The sequence below is a fragment of the Fundulus heteroclitus genome, chromosome 2, assembly GCF_011125445.2.
Source record: "Fundulus heteroclitus isolate FHET01 chromosome 2, MU-UCD_Fhet_4.1, whole genome shotgun sequence".
NCBI lineage: Eukaryota > Metazoa > Chordata > Actinopteri > Cyprinodontiformes > Fundulidae > Fundulus > Fundulus heteroclitus.
Window position 1 is genome coordinate 6,744,659 of NC_046362.1, and position 24,110 is coordinate 6,768,768.

Here is a 24,110-nt window from a genome sequence, read left to right on the forward strand (position 1 = left end):
TCCATATGGCTATTTGTTGTGAAGTTAAATACATTTAAGTTATTTAATCAACTAAACTAGGTATTGTCCTGTGAATATTAGTTCAATTTGGAAATGGTATTAGGACAATTAATGAAGCAATTATTTGAGCTCTAGCATTCAGTAATGGTAGTAGCAGAAATGGTGTGTCATCCAGCCAATGTTCATTTCCATCCCACGGTTGTTAGGCAAAGCACTTGTGTAGTGCAAATATGGCTTAAAATGTTTCATGAAATTTGTTATAACAATTTAAAAAAATTACTTCTGGTGGAGAAAAGTAAATTCATATTGTAAAAATATTTCAATTTGGAGAGATTCACACGGACAAAAAGAGGCAATTAGAAAGATTTATTGACATAAATTAGAAAGTTACTTGGTGCTCACCCCGGCAGAAGACGTGAAAGCTACGAATGTCTTTGATCTTGGATGTTCATATTAGGATTAGGATTAGTGAAGTCTTCCCCCCGGGGCCCGGACACTGGTGGTGGAGGCCATAGGGGAAAAGTAGTCAGGTGAAGCTTGAGAGCGTGAAGGAGGAGATGGTGTGGAAGAGGGTCAAAGCTCAGCTGAAGAGCAGGACAATCCATGGGTGGAGCACCATGGATTGTCCTGAGATTGTCCAAGAACACCATAAGTATTCTTGTGGAATGGTAGGATGAGAACTTGATGTACGGGCGCATGACGAGGCAATTAGTGGATGCAGGTGCACATAGAGTGAGTCTTCCAGCTTGAACCTTCGTTTAAACATTATTTTAAAAATAAAGAGTATTTCTTTTGGGTTATCACCTTAAATGTTCCATCAATAGGTTAAATATAATTACAAAAAGTAAAATAGACTTTCATATGCGGCTAAAGTTGAATGTGACAGGAAATAGAACATTTCGGATCAATGGTAAAATAATAAAAGATAAAATAAAATTGCCATCATCAACCTAAAATTTCAGCCACTTCCAACACTATATTTTAAATATATGCTTCAGCAATCTGTATCAGTTAAACTCCAAATGGCAACAAAACAGCTTAGTGTTGTGCTTGCTTTTTTTCTTATTTAAGTGACCGATGACCTCAGTTATGGTACAAAAAATTAAAAAATAAAAGTTTTGGACATGCTGGTATCAAGTATGCTATAACCAAAGGGTCATACAACTCTGTCAAGATATTTTTTTAATCTAAATCAGATTAAATGTGTAAAAAAGTGATCAATTTGGTGGTTTTCATCACTCCTTGAACTTTCTTCATAATCCTCCTTTTTTACATTACTTGGCTGTTTGAAAAGCATGTAAAACAAAGAAAAGAAGCATAAACATAACATTAAATGTGACACAAAAACTTAACACAGTTGTGAGAAGTTGCTGACCATTCTTAAGTTTTATGTAAATTTTATTCTGAAAGACTTCAGAATGAAAAAAAATCATATTTTCCATTTACAACACTTGCCAGGAGGATTGTATTACGTAAAACAATGCTAATATGTGCATTTCTTTTAATCAGTTTTATTCTATTTTTGTAACTCACTTCCTTTCTGTTTTTTCCCAACACTGGTTTCACTTGTGCCATTAGCTTTATGAACTGGTTTACCTCAAGTTAACTAAATAAACACACTTAAAGTAAAGTTGTTTTTCATCCTTCAGGTTTTTAAAGGTGGAGCATGAGAACAAGTTTAGGTCTATCTGACAATGTTTTGATAAATTACACTATCCTTTGTTGAGGTGTTTAAATCTGTCTAACTCTGCAAGCACACACACACTCTGTCAAATTGCAAAAACTTGCAAAATGTTCAAGAAAAGAAAAAGGAAATGTAAATTATGAGGACTTATTTAATGAGATTAGTATGGCAACAGTACAAGAATGATTTCAAACACCCCTCCCAGCTCAAAGTTATGACACAGAGTCTGCACACACACACACACACACACACACACACACACATTCATAAAACCTTACAAAGAAGTGCGACAAACTTGTCAGCGCCCTTTGCAGGGTGACGCTACAGTTGATTTGGGAATTACAATTAGATTTATTGTGTGGTTGCATATGGCTGAGTTCTCAGTTTCTGTCGCTGGATTGGCTGCAGCGAGCGCCGGCGCCGTGGCTCATACACCACAGCACAGTCAGAATGTGTAGCGTTACCTCACTCGCACACACAGTGGAACAATAGGCCACATTTACTGTAATGGGCCACCAAAAAATAAAGACCAAGTGGAATAGCCGGGCTTTGGAAACAGAAAGCCTTGTGTTGGAAATTATTAGATCCTTGGAAAAGAACTACCTCCATTTAGAGCAATGGAAATAGAAATTCATAAAGCACTACATGTCCCTTGAGCAAACTGCTTTCACACACACACACACACACACACACACACACACACACACACACACACACACACACACACACACACAACTGAACAGCAAATAGCACTCTAATATTAGCTTCCCTTTTAAAATAAATGATTATATTACTATAAATGTATTTACAAACATGAAAAAAACAGCAATGATGGAAGAACAGATCAAGGTGAAAATCTCAGGTCTTTTTTTATTCATATATATATTTTTTTCAGATTGTCTCTCTCACCAAGTTGTACTGACACTTTTTAGAGCCAAAGCAGGCTAATAAATACAATGAAATGTTAAAACGCACAATTGAATTTCAAATACAATACTCATCACAAAACAAGAAAAGAAAAAATACGTGTGACCATGAAACATGTGCTCTGCTTCTGCGGGTCACGACTAACAAGAGCATGAGGTTACTTTTCTTTTTAAACAGATCAGAGGTGGCGTGACCCATTCAGATGCCACCGGAGCTGCAGAAACAAAATTTGCTTAAATTAATTAAAAAAATGAATCGAAAGACAAATGGCCATTTACTGGTGCCTGGCGTCATCGAGGCTCCCCCCAAACGATCAGACTTTATCAACTAATTTGTAATGTTTTAATTCAAACAATAACTTCACATTAGTCAATTCTAAATAAAATAAAATAAAAAACAGGAAAATACAACAGATTTAATATCCAGTGCTTAATATGTGTATGAAACCAAAAGAAATAAAACAGGAGCTAAAGCAAATGTTCAGTACTAGTAAAAACAGACAGAAAGAATAATGAGGATAAATTTTGTCATGAAGCTGTAAAAAATATTAGAAAAACGCCCAGGGTACCACTCAGTTACTAATTTAGAAAATAATTTTATTTTTTTTTGTTTTTTGTTTTTTACCTTGAAGGGATTTTCCTGATATGAGACAAAGTAAAATCTATGTCCAAAAGTGTTCTTCAAAACAGAAGATGATGACGTGTGTGTGAGCACAAATACGTTTTCCCTCAGCATAACTATGAATCAGAGGAACTTTGAAACATCTTACATCAGATGGTGGAAAAAGAATGACTGGCTGATTTTGTATTATGCACTCCTCACCCTATGACCATTTATCACCAAATTGAAATCAAAAATAGAACATATCATCTTTTAAAATAACAAACCTTTTGATATTGTTGTTTTTTTATGTATGAATTTTGAATATTTTTCACCTTATTCTAAGAAGACGTTTAGGGTAAACAAGCAAAGAGACAAAGTAATTTCTGCAACATTTTAGTTCTAAATAAAAAAACAAAATCCACAATAATAAATCTTCATCCTTTATTAGAATCTCTCTGTGGCTCTTTTTTCCCCTTTCGTATGATTCTGAGTAAGAGTTTAAAATATCCTTTCAGGTATCAGGAATTCTTAAAGGGATAGTTAAGGACTTTTGAAATGAAGCTTTATTGAAAAGTTGCAAAAACCTTAATATCTTACCTGCAGTAAACAACTATCCTGGCTGAAGCTAATGCCTCGTCTAAGAGGGGCTATGACCAAATCAGACTTAAAAACAACACAAAAAACAACATTAAAAGGAGTTTATATGGTTGCAAAAAAAATTTAAACCGTAATAACATTTCCTTTTGACACTAATTTCCAGAGAAGCCAATGAGTATTTATATTGGATATGAAACTAGGAGGCACTGTCGCAACAATAAATCTTTCTTTATGGAACATTTTGTGAAAAAAGTAAAGTGTTTCTGGAATAACTACATTAGAAAGGTAAGTTGGTGTTAAAATTGATAAAATAGGGCTCACTCAAACAGCTGCAGTATGTTTAGTTTTTACGAGTATGAACATCATGTCAGACGGAAACTTTGACCAGAAACACTTCACATGTTCTGCTCTCAGTACTTGTTTAATGCACTTTTTTTTTGCATATAATAAAAATGATAAAGGTTAGGTACAAATAATTTGATGTATAAAATGAGATAATACTGTAATTAATACCTTTATCATTGAACCTGCAGCAAGTTTCTGTTTTACATTATAAAAAACATCACAGAATTAGCAGGTCAGATCTAAAAAAAAAAAATAGCATCCGCCTAAACTTGTAAGATGTTTTGAGATTAAAGTTGATAAACAAAAACATAATAATTCTGTTTAGTATCAGCTGCTATTGGCCACGCCCTTAGTTTTTGCTTCCAGCTTCAGCTAACATGGATTTATACTAAAGGAGAGTCACTTATCTCAGGTAAGATATCAACAGCTTATAACCCCTTAACAAAACATTGGTTCAAAAATTATAAACTTTGCCTTGAAACTCTAATTAAACTAAAAAAAAAAAAAGTGCATCTGTTATTAGCCTTGTTTAAAGGGTCAGCCGTAATATGGATACAACACTAAGTTTCCAGCAAACTGTCTTATCGTGAAGGAACTAAGAGCAATATGGTTTATGAAAGCACCCGTCCAGTTGGATATAAAATGAGCTACTCAGCTACTGTGTGTCTCAAAGTTAAATGGAGAACTGGACCGACACGGCATGTTTGTGTGACTGAGCGTGTGTGAAGAAGACATGTGCTCCCTGAGCTCTGGCTATGATTGGATCAGGAGGGGAACCAGCATTCTACTCAAAACAATCCATCACATCAGATAGAAAAAAGGTGATTGTATAAGACTTTTTTGTTTTTTGCAGCATTTGAAATTAAGACTACAACATCCCGGGAGAAAAAAAAAAAAGAATGTTTGGCACATCTGAAGAAAACTGTACAATGTCTGGGGTTTTCCTTTAATAATAATAATAGTAATAATAATAATAATAATAATAATAATAATAATAATAATAATAATAATAATAATAATAATAATAATAATAATAATGACGGATTTTGCTCTTTTTAATTAAATGACAGTCTGAAAAGTCCTAGCTATGGAACATCTAAAAAGTCCTACTTTTATGGAAAAAAAATTCAAAACAAAAACATTCACAAGCTGGCACATCATACCTGAGCTGGGATATTTCTTAAAAAAAAAAAAAATCTAAATCTAACAGTAATGTAATATAAGCGGTTCATCAGGAAAAAAGGGCTTAGCATTGTGTTTATCAGAAATTAAAGTAAGACTATAAGATAACACAAATTAGAATTTATATTAAAAACTTTCCAAATTTCAAGTTCCGACAGTCCAGAAGTTGTACAGGCAGTGAGACCTGTCAGAGAGATCGATGGAACAGAAAACAAAACGGGATCACAAAAAGTAAAATACGTCGTAATAGTAAAACTAACACACTCTTGAAACATTTAAGACCAAATAGCTGTCAAAGAGCATTTTTGCGATGCTTGAAAAACCCATGCATGCTCTCTACAAACCACACCGCATGTGATGCGTTTGTTGCTCATTTGTTCTTTGTCTTGCTCTCGCTCGTTCTCCTTGCTCCGTTAACGATTGTCAGGGTGTAGGAAACTGCAGCTCCTTGTCAGCTCAAAGTCTGAATGATTACTGAGGTCGTGTTCGTGGGACACTTTCTTCCCCCTCTCGGCCCCACTTCTCTCCAACTGGAGCACCTGTCAAGATACTGTTCTGTAACCCTTTGAGCACGTCTGCAGATTTTAGATCTTGCCTGGGCATGCTCAGTAAATGCAGGAATATGTCCTGAAAGTCTGCCTGGAGGTCTCTGTGATAAAACTTTGTTATCAGAGTTTGTCTCTGGATGTAAAGGGAGTTGTTCTTTTTATGTTTACGCACTTTGATCGAGGTCAGTTGGCGCTGACCGCCTCCCGTGTCTCGTGCTCGCTGCTATAGTCTGATTTGGGCTCGTCCTCAAAGTCCTCGTACATGTCCATGTCGTCGTCTCCGTTTGCGTGGTCGCCGGGAAGATCCATGGTGCCGACGACGCCTATTCCGTTGCTCCCCCCAGCGGGCTCAGACTTCACCCCATACGTGCTCTGGATGACTGGGATGTTAGGCTCAGGGCTGGCTGAGGTGCTCGAGCAGTCCGAGGTCAGATGTGGGGAGGGCGTGGCTGCTGTAGCCATGGTTATGGCGCCCGGGTAAACTCCTACACCTCCTGAGCTGTTGCCCAGAGAAATCTGGGGTTGAGGTCTGAGAATAGGAGAAAAAAAACAACAACACAATATTAAAGTCTGGTGAACTACACAACTTCACATGCATAGCATACCGTTGTGAATTTTACAAGAGATCAAAATCAGTAAAATCCTGTATGCAAACTCAGTCTATGTTGAAGAACACATCCAGTACATCCATTTACAGTTCTAGGGTGCTCAGGGACTTAAAAGTGACTTTGTCTTTAAAATTATTTTCATTTAACCTTGCATACATAATCACTTCAGATTGACTCAATGACTGCAAGAAGTCCAGGATCTGTAGCTGCAAGATCTTCCAATACTGTACTGGGTTGGGTTGAGGTTTTGTTATTAAACATGGCAACACATCTCTAGACTGGTCTCATCTATTCATAAGGACCATGTTCTTGAAGTTTTGTGATTCATTCACATGCAACTATACATGCCTTTTGCAACTTCTCTGAGCAAAGGACTGTCGGAAAGCATTTGTTGGGATGTCCACTCCTGGAAGCTTGGTTAATTGTGTCATGTGTCTTAACCGTTTTCACTGCAAAATGCTGGACTTGTTTGGAAATGCCATTATAACGTTTCCCCTGAATGTCAGGCAGCAACAATTGCTCCTTTAAGGTGTTTGCAGTTGTCTTTCCTTCTTGGCATCTTAATAACACACAGCCATTAGGATCCAAACCATCAACTGCCAAGCCTCTGCTTTTATAGAGTTGGGTCCCCGCTTTAGAATGAAAATATTTTTGAACCTTTGAATAAGGTCCTACAAGATCAAACCCTAAAATTTAAAGCGATAGTTGGTAGTCCTGCTCAGAAACACTTTTTGTTATACTGGGTAAAATCGTCCTTCCATCCTGAAAGTGGTTAATACATTATGTATTCACAAAAAGAAGGTTAAAATCTGTGGGAGCTGCAAGCCTGCAAAAACTCTAACCATTCTCCGAAGGGCATGGTTTCATCAGAGTTCTGTTCCTGCCCTCACCCATAGACGTTATATTCTCACCTCCCTCTGTTCCTCAAGTTCTGGGGGTATCACCATATATACTGGTTGTCCCACATGCAAATCATTCTGACGTACTCACGCAATACCAGTGTCTTTGCCCTTTCCTTCTGATTTTCCACTTGTTGGCTGCGCACTTCTAGTGTTTATGTATTGGTTAGCTTAGCGGCTAGCTTAGCGGCTCGCTTTGCGGCTCACTTAGCGGCTAGCTGTTCATTATAGTTCTACTGTTCTCTCTTTCAACACGGCTGAGAGTCACAAGAAGCAGCCACATTCATGTTTGTGAAAAGAAGAGGAAGGCCGCAGTAGAAAGAAAGAAAACCAGAGTTGATTTGGGAGATTTTTTCACATGATTAAGTTAATTGTTAAAAGGTATTTGTGGGGAAAATTTTATTTACTTTAAAAAACTATGATAAATAATTGTTTTACTATTGTTAAGTATTCTTAGCAATACACAAATGCAAAAGCCAGCATACTAACAGGCTAATAATGTGAATACCATAATGTTGCTTTCCAGCTGACACATTTCCCTCTTTATATGGATGTTGATAAGTTATCTTGGGTTAGGATATTCTTGTACCAGATACCAATCACAATCGATTAAGACAAAAGAAGTTCAGTCTACTTTCTACAGAGTAATCCAAAATCTAGATGGACATAAATTGCTCATATGAAGAAGTTCATGATTTTAAAGAAATTAGGGTATTTTCCTAAAAATATAACATTTTTGGCTGTAAGTATCCAAAAAAAAAAAAAAAAAGCAGAAGAAGGAAAACATAAATACAAAAACCTCCAGGTTGCACAAAATGTAATTCTAAATCAGCTTCTTCTGGGCCAGTGTGCCCTAACAAGGAGCTCTACCTGCCAGTTCTCAGCAGAGTCAGCTACTTAGCATGCTAAGAAATGCGTAAATAGAGTGAGGGTAAACACATCTTCAAACAGGACCTCTGGTTCCCCAAATCAACCACATGACACAAGAAAATGTTTCTCGCCCCACACTTCTCCCTCGTCTGTCTCCTAACACTGCTGCGGCCATATTCTCTGACACCCTCATTGTCACATTAAGACGCCACTGTGCTAGCTATGTGGACTCTGCCATAAACTAGTTGTGCAGCGCTAACTGAAAGTCCAGGCCTGGAGAGCCTGAGTGGTTTTTCATATTTACTTGACCACACACACAGAAAATGTGGCATTCAGCCTGTGACGTCTGCCTCATTCTCGTTCCCCTCTCAAACATCTGCTTACATTTCATATTCCACTCTGTCTGTCTGTCTCTGGTTTCGCTGCCCGCAAGCACCCGCCATTGTCCTGATTTAATAAATGACAAGCTATTAAAAATCGCTCCCATTCAAGCCGCGGCCTCTGGTAAATCCATCTCATACTCAGACCACTGTGATGGCTTTAAACATGTCTACGACTGGTTCCCATTAAGACAATGCCACTGTTTCCCCCCTTTTCTGCACTGACTATTCAGTTATAAATATAATGTTCTTAGGCTAATGCTTAAAGGATTTTGCAGATGGAGACATGGGTTCCAGATCTCCCATAAAGGCTCCAGGAGCAGCACACATGAGAGAATAAAGCCTCAAATAAAGTAATCAGTTGTCATCAAAACACTTTGTAAAATAGCACCAAAACTGCTTTGAGAAAATAAAAAAAGCATTCATACTTTATTTAATATGTGGATAGTTCACTTATGCCAACGTGTGTTAAGATTTTAAAACTACAAATTTAAGGCACCGTCAAATTACATTTTGCACAGCAATGTAAAATAACCAGAGCATATTAGAAACATGCATTTTTTTTCCTGAAAATAAGTGCTTAAAGTTTAGGTTTGTTGGATTAAAGACTTTGTTGGAGGGCCAAATTTATGCCATTCTTATATAGTGGTCCAGGGCCTCACAAGGCTATTTCAAGGGCTGCAAATGGCTCCGGGCTGCAATATAGCCACCCCTATATTAAATGAAGATGCCAAGAGAATGATCAACCGTATGGAAGATCTAAATTTATTAGAATCTTTTTCTACAACCCCCACTTCAAAATCTCTGTAGTATCCCTTTAAACATTAAAAAAAAGCATGCTTTATAAACAGCAGAACCACAAAAAGTATAATACCCTGCATAATAAGCAGCTAAAAAATAATAATTGATATAGCAAGTTTTTTCTATAATATTACTTTAGTGTCTATATAAAAAACTAAGCTAATAATCATTAATAATAATATTATTCAAAATCTATTGATTAATATTTTAGATTAATTAGCAGGAGTAGGAATAAATGCCAGTCTTTTAAATAGATTAAAATACTTTATGTCACAACTTTTGCAATTTTAAGGTTGTCACACTGTGACAATCTCACCCCATGCATAAACTTAATAAATCAACAGAGAACCAGCATAATAGCATTTTGTTAACCTAACATCCTAATATTACCTTAAAACATTATTTTTATTTCTGCCATCAGCCACACTCACCCCACAAAAAACTGCCTCATCTCCTGACGCCGCGAGCGCATCAGCTGCTTGTACTCCCCGATGCGCAGCTTCTTGCCGTCGATGATGCAGGTCCTCTTGGGCCGTGGCTTGTACTTGTAGTTGGGATATTTCTCCAAGTGGATCTTGCTCAGACGGGCCTGCTCCTCGTAGTACGGCTGCTTCTCCTGATTGGTCATGGCTTTCCAGCGAGAACCTGGAACAAACGATTGGGGGTTCTTTTTCTTTTCTTGATTACAAAGTAAATTTTAAACATACGATGTCTGTGGAAACCAATTTTGTAGATTTTAGGGGGAAAGAAAAACGACTTCAAAGACATAAAATGAGTCTATATTTTTGGCTTCCCTGGTGTCTTTTTTTTCACTTGGACATCTTAATGTGACAACCCACCATTAGGTATTAGAGGCTGTTTAAAGTCAGGAGTGGATTCCTGTCTGCTCCCTCTTAGCCCAGGAAGAATGATGCATTGTGTACGTCTACTGTTTCCTGGCAAAGAGGACCTTCTGAACAAGTGGACGGGGCCGTAACAGCGGGAACGCAGCACATCTGTGAAGCACTTTGATTATATACACTCAGCCTCGCTTGTCTGTTTATCTTGGTTTATCACAAACTTTTCTTGTACTTTTGTGACACAGGAAACACAGGGGAGTTTGCCACCCACCTTCTCCCCAGAGCCCAGCTGTGTTTTTATGTTGGAAGGACATACACTGTATACGTATGGCAGTATACACGTACACAATTCCCTTTTTTTTCCCCCATCTTGGAGTCTACAAGCATAATAAAGACCCAGAAGACTTATTCACAGTTTTCTTCACCTAAATGATGATGCCTGTTAATCAAAACCAAGTCAACACCATAGAACCATTCAGGGAAAAAAAAGCAGTTTGTTCATGATGCTAAGGAGCCGCATTTACGTTCTTTTGGCTCCGACTACGCGTTGGACATTGGAGGTCGTAGGAATGCAACGAGAACAGCCGTTACGCTCAGCTCCGTGTGAATGGATATCTGTGTGGAGGCGGTTAGAATCCACAAGGATTTTAACTGAATGCATCCATCACACGAGTCAAGGTGGCACAGTGCAGCTCTGTGTGCAAAGTGTTCCTGGCTGAAAAACACATTAGTCCCTCTCATAATCTGCAGCTTGTTGGTAAGAAACCCTGCGAACTGTGAAATACAGTGGGAGGGTAAGCTAATGAGGGCACCGAAAAAAGGAAGCCACATTACTTTATCTTTGGGGCTGATAGAGGATGTCTTGGGCTTAGTTGGTAAAAAAAAGTTGTTAATAGAAAGGATTTAAACCTGATTGTTTTTAAACCCAGTTTAAAGCAAAAAAGTGTTCAATAAAGAATCGTTTTAACTACAGATGCGCGATCAGGATTTTATGGCTATTGTTTGATCCCCGATTTTTGTAAAGCTTTGACATGCTAATACCAGTTTTAAAACAGGAGCTCCTAAAACAGACAGAGGCCACATTTAAATGAGTGAGGATTTAGAATCTTATATTAGGAATTAGCACAGTTAGCACTGTCAGCATTACAAAAGCATGTAAATCCATACTGTAACTGAGATTTTTTTAAACTGCCAAAAGTTTTCAAATCCAGCAGCGTTTCCCCCACCATATTATAAGCCTGGCAGGCCGCTAGGCTTGTAAAAGCCCCTACCCACCCCCACCAGGTGAAGAGTTGTTTGTTTATTTTAAATGCCTCAATATTTGAGAGCGACATAAACCAGTCAGTAAAGTTCCTGTCTGGGAGAAAATCTCTAACTCAGCACAAGCTAACGCTAGCAGTTATTAGCTTGACGCATACTATGGTACTCGGTTACTAGGCTGCGCCCCTCCTTAGAGCTGCATCGATCAATGCTTCTCGCGCTTCCAATTTCTCATTCAGCACACCCCACTCCACGGTTCCATGTGCACCACTGCCAGGATCACCCCATTCTCCTGGGGAAACCCTGTCCAGCATATTCAATAACAGAGTTTAAAAACCCACTGAAAGTCTTGCTCTCTCTCACACTTTTGTTAACCTGAGCAATTCACAGACATGCCTGGATGTTTCAGAGAATTTCTGTTTCTTTTAAGCAATTCTTCAGTTCTCTGTGCTTTAGCTATTTTTGAGTCTTTTTCCTTCAGGTATTGCTTCTGCACTGCAGACTATTGCAAGCAGCTCTACCTGGAACCTCCCAGATGTTGTGTATTCCTTCATGAAAAGAATATTTGATTTTTCGATCATCCAATCAGAACAGGGCTAATCAAGCAAAAATCATCAGATGTAACACAGCAGATATGTTCTCTAGTTTAATTGGTTGCGGTGAAGGAGTTTATACTTTAGTCTGCCAACAAGCTGAGTCAAGAAAATATTCCAAAGGGGGAACTCACCGAGGATCTTGCTGATATTGGAGTTGTGCATGTCAGGGAAGGTCTGCAGTATCTTCCTCCTCTCGTCTTTAGCCCAGACCATGAAGGCGTTCATTGGCCTCTTGATGTGGGGCTCGCTGCTGTTCCTGCCTCGTGCCTCTCTGAATACCCGCGCCTCTGTGATAGTGTTACCTAAGTGACAATAAACAGATATTTGCTTAAAATCGGTCAACTTAATTTCTTTTCATCATGAGGACAAATGATTCAACCCTGTTTTTTTTCTTTGTTGGTATTGAACAAAAGCTCAACACAAGTCTAGTGACGTCTTTCTGGGATGCCCTCCACTTCTTGACACAAACATTGCACGCTGTAGTCAGTTTGCTCCTGCCTGATACTATCTCAGTCCCCAGGCTCCCGTGTTTATCCTCTGCCTCTAAACTAAATCATGATGAGTACTCCTCAGCTTCTCATCTCGTGTAAACAGTGGTGCTTTATGAGAAACAGGTGGCTTGAGGTTAGACTGTTCTAAGGCAACATTCAGTGAGAAGATTTTTGCTCCGTGGAGTACCTACAACAAGCTGTATGGAATATTAGGTACATAAATGTCATTTCTGATCCTTTTGTAGACAAACCAAATTTGCCTGAAACACAGTCTGACTTTGGTTTTGCATTCTGAAACCAAATGGGACACTTCAGCAGCTAATGACATCTAAATGTTTCCAAGAAGCAAAATACTGGTTCAACCTCTAGAGAGAGATAACTGCTTTAGTCAAGTTCTGAGGTCCACTGAACTGCAGAGCAAGTTACCAATCAATATGCTAAACTAACAAAGGTTGGGCAGGATGATGACGCAAGAGTAGTGCACAAAACCCATGTACGGAGGGCCCAGTCCTCGATGTGGCCGTCCCAGGTACGAGTCCCAGACCGTAGACCCTTGCTGCATGTCTTTCCCCTCTCTCGCAACCCAATATCCTGTCAGCCAACGGTCAAATAAAGGCCACGAGTGACACAAAATAAAAAAATAAATACTTAATAGAGGCCATTATTTTTTCAATCCTTGTTAAATTTTATTTTAATAGAGCTGCATGTGATTTTGAGTCACCAGGATTATTACAACTCTTATCAGAAAACAAGAAAAATGTATCACATTTACAGAGAACAGCAAACGTGAAGTTAAAAAGTGGAACTCAGGTACAACAAATGCACTCACCATCCAGATCCTCTGGTCTTGTCAGGTCAATGACTCGATGGACCATCTTCCCCGCCTCTTCCCCAAGCTTCCCCAGATGTTGGCTCAGAGTCTCATAGTGTAGCCGCTCCTGTAATGAAAGGAAACCTGTCAAGAGGTTCTTGATAGCAGCTGAAATTGCCAACGGCAATATGGACATTTTACAGAAATGTGGCCTATTAAAGAATTCATATACTTTGCTGAATCTGTGGATCAACCAAAGAGGTTTATCATAGACTCTGATGGTAATGACAATGAAATATATAACATGGCTGCACTGGATAAAGGGAAAACTCTGCCATTCTTATGATGGTTTCATCGTTGGCTGTCCCCTCGACTGATTTTCCATTCAAATTAGCTTTATCTATTTGGCTTATGTGTTCTTTTTCCCTCTACATTTTTTTGCCTGGAATGAGCAATGTGAAAAATCAATGTATTTTTGTCTGTGGGCTGAGATAGGAGCAATCAAGATATAAATTCTTTCTGTTTTCCACCTCTGAAGATGTGGTGGTATATACAGTTCATCTGATATCCATGCAAATGTACAGATCTGCCCAGCTTCACACACAGGCCCCGGAGGAGCGTGATTCCCCAGTACAGATGATGACATTGGATCTACATGCTCTCAGACCCGCTGCCCGTGTGAACACATTGCTCACTAAGCTGCAGCTGATTGAACATTCTTCTAGGGTTTACTTGTAGCTGTTTGACACCAGGGTGTAGAGCAGCTATGTAGTGATGCATCCAGCTAATGAGACAAAATGACACATTACATTGGGTGCATGGTAAAATAATAGATTAATAAAAAATAATTTTGAGAAAGCTAAGAATTTAAAGAAAGGATGATCAAATACAGTATAAAAGAAATCCTGTATAGTGGCACAGAAGTGTTTGCACAAATGGGAAGGTTCGAAACACATGCCACCCTTATCGGGTTAACAGCTAAGAGTTCGCCAGTGTCCAGTATCCTTACAATGCTTACAGATTGTTTATATTTGTTTTGTCATGCAGGCCAATGACCAAGACCTCTGACACTGTTGGAAAACACGTTTGTTTCCAATCTGCATAGCAAATACATTTGCGGGTGGAACAGCAGAGTATATGGATAGTACCCATGGAAAAATGACCAGATCCACACGGCCAATGTCAAACAGCTTGTTCTGGTATGGACTCTAAATTGGTGTTGCTTATTGGATTGGAAGTTTAAAGAGACAAACAGCATTTGTCACAAGTCAAGCAATGCAGTTGACTTGGTCAGTCTAGCAAGAACCACATGCGGTTCTGTCTCTAGGAGGAGTAATGTGGGATTGCCACTGGTTACAAAATCGCATCTCAATATCTCTATGAACAAGGTTACCAATGGTATCAGATTTTTTGGCAAGAAGGACTGTTACAACAAAGGATAACCTCGACCAAAAGCAAATTTCCGTACGGTTTGTGATGCATTCAGAAAATATTGGGATTTTTCAAGACCAGAAGATATTGTGTTCTGTTAGAACCCCAGTGTGAAGTTCCTCAAAGTTTAACATCCAACCAGGGGAAAAGCACAAATGTGCTACTCACAAACTCACCTACTTGGTTATAGGTTAAATATGCGTGGCTGATGGGTGATACTCAAAAAACAGCAAATAGCCTAATTTAACATTCAGTTGATGTATTGGCCTACTGGTAACCTAAGATAGCATAATAATGTTTAAGGCCGGGCTAATCCTTTGTGTTCTCCATCATCCCATAATCATGTTATTTTTCTATTTCTGCCAATCTGCCTGCCACTCCACTTTAGAGACAACTTCTCTGGGCCTCTTGGCTAAAATTATCCCAAAGTGCGGCCGAAAACATCAAACCCTTCACACGGCTACCACACATCCACACTCTTCTCCCGTTTTCCCTTTTTCTTTTTCCCTTGCCTCTCCTCTCCTCTGTCTTAGCTCTCATTCTTTTTCTGGTGACAGAGGCATTTTGTTTCACGCAAAGAATGGTTGCCGGGTGAAGTCATGCCGCGGTAGCTGCTGGCAGAGGTGGTGGAACTTAGGGCCCAGCGAATGTGCGTGTGTGTGTGTGTGTGTGTGTGTGTGTGTGTGTGTGTGTGTGTTTAAATATGAGGAGTTGGTGCAGGCCAATGTCAGCCCTACAGCAAGGCTGTAATCAGGCCTACCACAGAACATGTGCCTGGGCAGTGCCACGCTCACCGCAGGAAGCAACCTCCTAACAAAGGACTAAAGAACAGAGAAAAAGGGAGGCAGGGAACGACAGGGTGAGATAAAGAGAAAAATTGGAGACTATTTTAAGGAAGAATAGGCACTCAAGTCCACGGAGAATCTCCTATTAGGCACGTGCATCCCCAACAACTGCTATTGGAAATCTGCCCCAGTTGATGCTTCTTCTGAAGATGTGGTAAGAAGAAGTTTGGCAATCTGTCCTTAAAAGTTGAATGTCAGATGTTCTATAGTGCATCATTTCTAAACAGGTTAAGCAGTTGGAAACGTAAGATTTTTTGTGGTAAATGGGAGGAGACCAATGGAAAAGCAGAGAAAAAGAAGTTGGGGTTTTGCTAAATGGACCAAGACAGCATCAATAGAGTTTGGAAGATCCAACCGACAGATTAACAGCATATCTGGGTCATCTTTTCAAGATATTCCTTGCAGTTGGTTTCTTTAAAGCTCTTGTGGCAAGCGTAATAAAGAGCTGCCTTTCCTTTGTTTAGTTGAGATTGAAATAGGTTTGGCCGGTGTGTTTGCTGGTTTCTAACTGGACCACTGCCTTTTGGAACACGGTAATGGATGTTTTCGATCTCATCATAGAGCTTATACACAAAAATGGAAGAGGAAAGCAGTCTAAAAGAAGTGCAACGCTCGCTTTGAAAACGTTAATTTGCTAAAAAAAAGTACCCCAGAGACAAATAAAACCAGCTGATGCAGCCGTCTCAACTCATCACTGCTTCCACTGGCCTGACAGTGTGCTGCTGCCAAATGTATACTTCTAAACTTAAGAGTCACTCGACTCTCTTTGTTCTGCTTGGTTTCTTCTCTTCTTGGCGTTTGCATCTCGCCACTGTTGCTAAGGTAACGCTCAAAACTTTGCTGTGTGTTTCTTTTTTTTTTTCTTCTTTTAATTCATACTGTATTGAGCTCATTACCACAGTTACAACTTGCGTTATGCCAACAAGAGCCTGCCTCCAGCTGACCGACAACCGTTTACAGTCTCCTCCAGGACCAATCAAGTTTGGCAACCTCCTAAACCCCCTACCCTTCTTGCTTTCTCTGCCTTTTTCTGTTTTCCTCCATCAGATTTAGTTGTGCCCTGATAGTTGTCACTCAGCCCTAATCTGTCGTTTTCCTTCTTTTCTCCATTATTCCACAATTTTTCCAAATCAAGACCATTAATTTCTACGAACGCACCCTTTAGGGCTGATTAGGTTATTATACTCTAACTCTCAAGGTTATTTGCAGGTGCCAACTTCAGTTTTGTTGCATACCTTATTTCAACATATATCATTCAACCATGAGATGAAAAAATATTATGCTGACCTTTAATCAGGACTCTTGGCCATGTGAGCTCTTGGTTTTATGAGCACGCTTCATAGAAACAAGAAACAGTCCACTTGTTCTCCTTGTAAATGCTGCTAGACGTACTCAGTTAATTGATCATCTTTAAATGTTTTGCAGATTACCAATCTGAAGCCTTGGATTGTGCATTCACAATACCAAAAGGGAAAGACATAAGCAAGAATCTCACATAAGCAGTTACTGCAGCCCATAAATCGAGTGGGATTTTAATGTCATTTCAAAACTGTTTAAAGCCCATCATTCAAGAGTGAAAAAGATAATTCACAAGTGGAACATATTTGAGTCAGTTGCAAATCTTCCCTGAAGTGGTTGCCCCAATACATTTCCCCATGGTTAGACTAAATCTATCCATCCATCTAGACCTCCATTTTCTATACCCGCTTATACACGCAGTGTTGTAGGGGGGCTGGTTCCTATCTCCACCAATCAATGGGCGAGAGGTGGGGCACACCCTGTAGAGGTCTAGACTGGAAAATGCTCTGAAAATTTGCACACAATCCAAAAGCATTTTAGACTCTGCATGCCGCAGTCTCCATGTTAAACGTCAAAGTTCCAGACGGTACATTTGGAAAAACTGAACAAATGTGGCTTGTTTGGAAGGATTGCCAGGAGAAACCCTCTTTTTCACTAAAATATGGCAGCATGTCTTGCATGTTTATTGAATACCAAAGTGTTCAAAATGAAATTAATAAATAAAACATTAGGAAATAATTATCTACTTGAAAAAATGAGATCTTAATATTTAAAGTGACAACGAAATTGTGAAATAGCTGAATGCTTATAAAATTATCATCTCATTATGATGAAATATTTCATAATGTTTCATTTATTTATTTCATTTTGAACACTGGTTTTCCACACATGTTAAGAATACCAATTTATTTTTCGTTGTCTGTACGTTGAAATGAGTCCAGTTCTTCATCACATAATAGGCAAATCGTGTAACGTTCCAGTCTTAGGGATACTTAACGGGGTTTATTGAAACCGTCATGGCTGTAGACATAAAAATGAGCGTGCTCAGTATTTTTAAAAATTGTTTTTTGCAGATACATGTGCTCACCCACACAGTCAAACACTGCGACTATTTCTGTGAGCTCTGGCAGCCGCAGGCCAGCTGGAAGCAACGTAAGCGTAAGGTGATACTAAACAATGCCACTAACTGGCCAGGCCTGTAGTCTGTACACCAGCTATAATGACCTTAACAGGGCCAAGGCCAGCACAGAGCCAGCACACCAACACACTGAAACGCTCACACATGGAAAGAAGGCTGGGATCACTTTAACTTCGCTGAGAAATGTCTATGTAGTCAATGTTGGAAATAAAGGCCCTGGAGTCAAGAATACACACACAACGAGATAAACACAAACACACTCAGATGGTCGTCCAGCGACTCTATTTGAGCCACATCAGCGGGAGCCAAAAATAGCTCAACATTTAACACTCAGATATCAATTACAGCTTCCCCCCCCCCCTGTTTCCCAATAAAAAACAAATCCGCTTTAGGCGCAGTGTCGTAAAACAAAAGGGCTCAGGCTGAGCTTCAAGGGGGAGAGACTGAGTCGGAAACTTCTTCGGCGAACAGAAAACAAAGGGCAGTCCAAGGTAAAGAAAACGCGCCGCTCCTCTTGCCTCCTGAGGTGGAAGGGGTGAGTCACACTCCTGGGTCTCCGGCTCGTTCCATCTATGAATTGTTTAAGTCAGAGCGAGAAATTTGGGGAGTTTGGGGAAAGAGCAGAAGGAAAAAAAGTGTGCCCACACCAATAGAGTCATTCGTCCAGATTTAAAAAAAGAATTACGCACTGACAGCTGGAGTTTGAGTGCCTGTTGTTAGGTGGTGGACAACAAGAAGACAACAAATGGAGAGGAATGCTGTCATCTTTGAACAGGAAACAATCCTTTTGAACATTTTCCAACCAGCTTTTTATCTGTAGGCGTGAGGCTGTAAACCAGTTAACGGCATTGCTCGGGTTTTGTTCCTAAAGTCGGAAAATGTGGACTTTCGGCAACATTCTTTGTGCAACCCACCCACCTTAACATGGGACTGTTTCTAAGTTAACTGTAAGCAGAAATATCACTTTGAAGCACAAACTCATCTCAGTGGTAGTTTTAGCTGGACCTGCAGCAGACAACTTGCATTAAATTTTTATAACTAATTTATCTGCAGCTGTTATATAATTTATGCTTATGAGTTTTGCAGTGTTTACTGGTATAATGACTTAGAACGAAAAACCCACTTGGGACTAAAAGTTGAGTACAGAGCTATATTTTTTGCCAGATTTCGGATGTTTTCCTCCTAAAGATGCAAGGCAAACAAGTCCTAAAGATTCAAAACAGCCCATCCTTAGAGCGCACCAATCATGACCTACTTGGGGTTGAGGAGGGTTCAAAGTCTCCACCCCTAAAATATTCATGAGTTCCTCTCCTCCCCTTTTATCTGCTTGGTTGTGAGCAATGTGGGATCAATTGCACAGGAGAGTCAGTGTAATCGTGTTCCCCTTTTTTCCAGAATGCATGATCCTAGGAATCCATGATTGGCTGATCAGACTGACTGAAGATGTTTTGGAATCTGAATGTCTCCTGTGGATACGAGATCTTTGGTACTAAGGCTCTGTCTGGGTTAGCCCAAGGGACAGACATAAGCAGAAGAGATAAGAGTGGAGGGAGATGGAGGTGGGCCGGGAAATTGGCTGCTGACCGGAGATGGCACAATATTTGTAGCTCGACTGGCCTTGACTGGTGACGGGCTGGTGAGATAATCTAAAATTGTATCTTTCCTGATCAGCAGACATATCATACCTAAGCATTATCAGGTCAAACAAAAAACAACTCTTTTCAGTGTGAAAGCTGTTACTGAGAGAGGGAAACTAAAGGTTAGCTATTTTCAGTATCAAGTCTCACACTGCAAAAGTGGAATTAAATATAAGCAACATTTTATTAAAATGTGTACATTTGTTCCTGATTTGAGCAGGTAAGTAAGATTTTCTGCCATTGGAATAAAATGTTTCCAGTTAAAATAGGAACAACTCATCTCCATTATCTTATTTCAAGTGCAGTATATCTAATTATCTTATTTTAGGGGGTTCATAATACTCATTCCATTGGCAGATAATCTTATTTACCTGCTCAAATCATGGACAATACACTAATTTCAAGAAAATTTCACTTCATTTTAGTTTACTTTTTGCAGTGCAAAATTCATTCAGGGGGAGAGAAAGAGCTAAACTTTTAGCTGATAACAGGAAGGCTGTATGCATTGCAGCAAAGCTGCTGTCGGTTGAGCGTTAGAAGCTTTACCCTCTGTCTCAAGGAATATGTTGGATCTGGAATAATTGGCAATCTTTTTGGACTCAACAGATATGCAAAATTCCTCATTGTTAAAAAAGCAAACCATGCTGATCACTAATTGCTTGCACAGGATGCTAACGATCATTAAAAATGTGAACTAATTATATTTTTTGCCTTAAAATATTTGTAAAATACAGTTTTTACACCAACTGAAAAAAAAATATTTATTTTCATAGCTGGTTTTACAACTTCTAATATTTATCAGAAATTCTTCAAGAGTTATCAGAATTGGTGAAAATCGGCATCAGTGGGTCAGAGTATATACAAGCTGGAGATCGGAAATGTGCCCCAAATTTCTGATTTGTACATCTCTACAAGAGAAGGCTTTAATTGGGTTTAGACGCGTCTCCAGGCTAAACACACACACACACACACACACACACACACACACACACACACACACACACACGGACACAGGCTAATGTTAACATGATCTATCAAAAACTGAAAAAAGCCCCACTCACATAGTAAAGACAAGCTCACAAACATACACACTAAAACACGCCAAAACCATCACTTGTCACTGGCCCAGCTGCTCCCTCTTCAAAGCTCTTGGCTTCTGGGTGGCCGTGGAGATGAGGGGAGAAAAAGAGAAGTTCTTCAGAGCAGCAGCAGCAGCTCAAGCCAAATGAGACCAAATATCCACGAATGTTCCCCCGACCAAGGCGCTGTCTGAGGAGAAACCCTGGATGCTCAGCCAAGGTAATACAAAAGAAAAATGTGCCCCAGGAATAAAGGGGCTTAAGGACCACAGAGGTGTGCGTCGCTGCGTCTGCAAAGACGTGCATGTTGAAGAGCAAGACAGACAGCACTCTGGGGAGGGAAAAGTCTCCTCTACACCTTGGAGGTGGTACATTTGTAATATGTGTAAGTTCTGTTAAACTGGACCGAAACCCCACCAACACGAACTAATATTTGCTTTTCAGTTTACAGATTTTGGCAGGGTTGGAAAGTTTCATCTGTTTCTGAGTCAAATCATTTGCAATTGTTTGTGGTATTTATTTGCTCCAGCCCCAATTAGCAATGATGGGAACTGGACATCCAGGTGCACTTGCCTGCAAAATGGGCCGCAAGAATGGATACGGCATAATTTTGGCTGACTCTTCTGGAAGACGTTGGTGTTAAACTACTGTGCTCTGCAAGTGCAGAAAATATGAATCCAGATTGCACTATATAGATGAAATATAGTTACACTCAACAGCCATTTTATCAGACACACTTCTGGGACTGCTTTTAAACACGAATTAGCAAATACATCCTAGCAACTCAATCCATTTCTGCATCCATTTGGAACAAAATGGCTTTCTGAAGTCTAAACTGAGCATCAGAACGAGGGAGAAAATCTGATTAAATGACTGAACATGCCATTGTTGTTGGTGCCAGTTGGGCTGCTCTGAACAATTCTGAAACTGCTGATATACTGGGCTTTTCATTCCCCCATCTCACAGGTTTATAGAGAATGATCTGAAGTGAGAAAGAATCCGGTGAGCAAAAGTTTTGTGGACACAGTGGACATCAAAGGTCAGACGAAAGGGTCATTATTTGGTTTTCCAGGATCCATTCTACTTTGTGTAAAGGGTTCAGGCTGGTGGAGTTGGTATAATGGTGGAGGGGACTTTGGACCCTTAATAACAACTGAACAAGTATAGAGGCCAAAGCCTAAATGAGTAATGTTGCAAACCATCCACATTCCTACATGATGATAGCATATTCAGACTTTTCACTAAGCTCAGATCATCTCAAACTGTTGGACATGACAACGAGTCCTCTGTTCTCCTATGATCTCCACAGCCACAAAACCTCACTCCAACAGAACATCTTTGGGATAGGGTGAAACATAACATCCGCATCAGAGCAGCCGGCAAATCTAAAATGCTGTTTGTTTCTAAAGCACTAAATGGCCTGGCACCATCCATTACATGAACTCATTAAACCTTTATGCTCTGCTGGTCAACTTCTGCCAGAGGTCCCTCGCTCTAGGTGTAAGCAGTGGGGGGATCAGTCTTTTTAGTGGCTGGTCCAACATCTTGGAATAGTCTTCCCTTTGAGCTGCGCTCCATCACTGACCTGCCTTTATTCAAAGCCAAACTAAAACTTTTAATTTTTAGTATTTTCATATTTTTCTTTCAACGTATATGCAGCTTTTTCCTTGATACTTTGTTTCTTTTAATGTGTTCTGTATTTATTTTTTCTTCATGCTGTAAAGCACTTTGACCAGTGCAACACATTGTTGGAAGGTGCTATATAAATAAAGTTTGATTTGATTTGATCTACAGCAACTACGTGATGCTATCTCATCGACACGGGTCAAAGCATCTGAGGAATGTTTCTGACACCTTGTTGAACCCACGCGATGAAGAAGCGAGGCAGTTCTGAGTGCAAAACGTGGGCCCTCCCGTCAACCAAGCAGAGAGGAGAGCTGGGCTTTTAGTGAAGTCCATCGCAGGATGGTAGAAAGCAGTTTCAGCAAATGAAGTATTTAATGGGATAGATTCTGATATTATACAACAGATTACACCCGACTGACGCCTGTGCACCTCGTTAGTGGCAAGAGTGGGCACATCCCAGCATGTATCCACACATCCTTCTAACCTTGCTGCTGTTGTTGAGGTTCATGCTGCTGAGCGCGGACAGCTTGGCCTCCAGGCTCTGGTGGCCCGGCTGCTGCTGCTGCTGCTGCTGCTGATGGTGGAGCTGTTCCCTCTGAATCTGCTCCCTCATGCTCCTGGCCTCCTGGATGGCTTTCATCACTGCGTCTTGGTCCCCAAATAACGCTGTGGAGTTAAGGCTGGACAGGATGTCTGCGCACGACACAGCAGAAGAAAGCCTTAAAGTACGAACAGTTACACACTTAATGTATGCACAGAAGGCAAATATTTAGATAAAGCAAATTGCATCTTAAAGTCCTGATCTACTTAACTGAGTTCACAAGAGATGAGCAAAAAAAAAAAAAAAAAAGTGGAACATGGGGGACAGATAACTGGTAGAAAATGACATTTAAGTTATGCTCCTGGGCTTTGTTTGCCCTTGAATTCTAAAGTGTGACTGGCAAACCACATTCAGTTTGGTTTAATTCATTTAGGTAAACTAGAGGATATTTAACAGCTCAATTACTTAAAGTCAAATGCAATAAGATCTGACTTTTGCTCTTATAAACACGTTCACACGTTGTTTTTTCCAGCTCAGAACTGAAGGGAACCCCCCCCCCCCCCTTGTTTGTGTGCCACACTTCTCACTTCTGAAGCCGCTGCGCACGTGAGGAATTAAAAGGAATAAAAGGATGCAAAGTTTCCGTTGCCCTCCTCGTTTAATTAGCAGACAAGTAGGAAGCGCTGTACGCTTGGGTGGCCGTAAAAACGGGCAAAAAATAACTTTGCAGAGAACACAAGCGTCGCGTCCTCAAAGCCACTATAGAGGAGCCGGTGAAATTGTTTTCTAAAGGGTGGGGGGGGGGGGTAAGGGGGGGGGGGTTAATGAGAGGCTTTAGATTGGCCTTAATAACAGATAGCAGAGGTGGGGGTATAAAAGGTCTAGCGCGGGCAGACAATAATGCGAGGAAGCTCTTAAAAACAAAATAACGTGTGCTGGGTTTCACTGCTTCCGCTGCCAGGGTTTTCATTGGGGCTAAATACAGGGCTTTGGACTCCTGTAAAACACAAACACTCAGTCACATTTTACACACACACACACACACACACACTAACACAGACACGCATACAGGT

At 39.9% G+C, this 24,110-nt stretch overlaps 1 protein-coding gene across 8 annotated transcripts in view; it reads right to left on the bottom strand.

Moving 5' to 3' along the window:
* Nucleotides 1-1,817: 1,817 nt before the first annotated feature.
* LOC105926254 (transcription factor SOX-6) overlaps nt 1,818-24,110 on the bottom strand; it is a 173,809-nt gene continuing 151,516 nt past the window's right edge. For all 8 annotated transcript variants that reach the window (XM_036146508.1, XM_021316357.2, XM_036146529.1 and 5 more), the window contains 5 exons: nt 22,981-23,189; nt 13,460-13,568; nt 12,271-12,441; nt 9,876-10,089; nt 1,818-6,415 (listed from right to left, as the gene is read on the bottom strand). In XM_036146508.1, the coding sequence (XP_036002401.1) occupies nt 6,070-6,415; nt 9,876-10,089; nt 12,271-12,441; nt 13,460-13,568; nt 22,981-23,189 (1,049 nt within the window). In that variant the 3' untranslated portion in view covers nt 1,818-6,069. The remainder of the gene's footprint in view (nt 6,416-9,875; nt 10,090-12,270; nt 12,442-13,459; nt 13,569-22,980; nt 23,190-24,110) is intronic.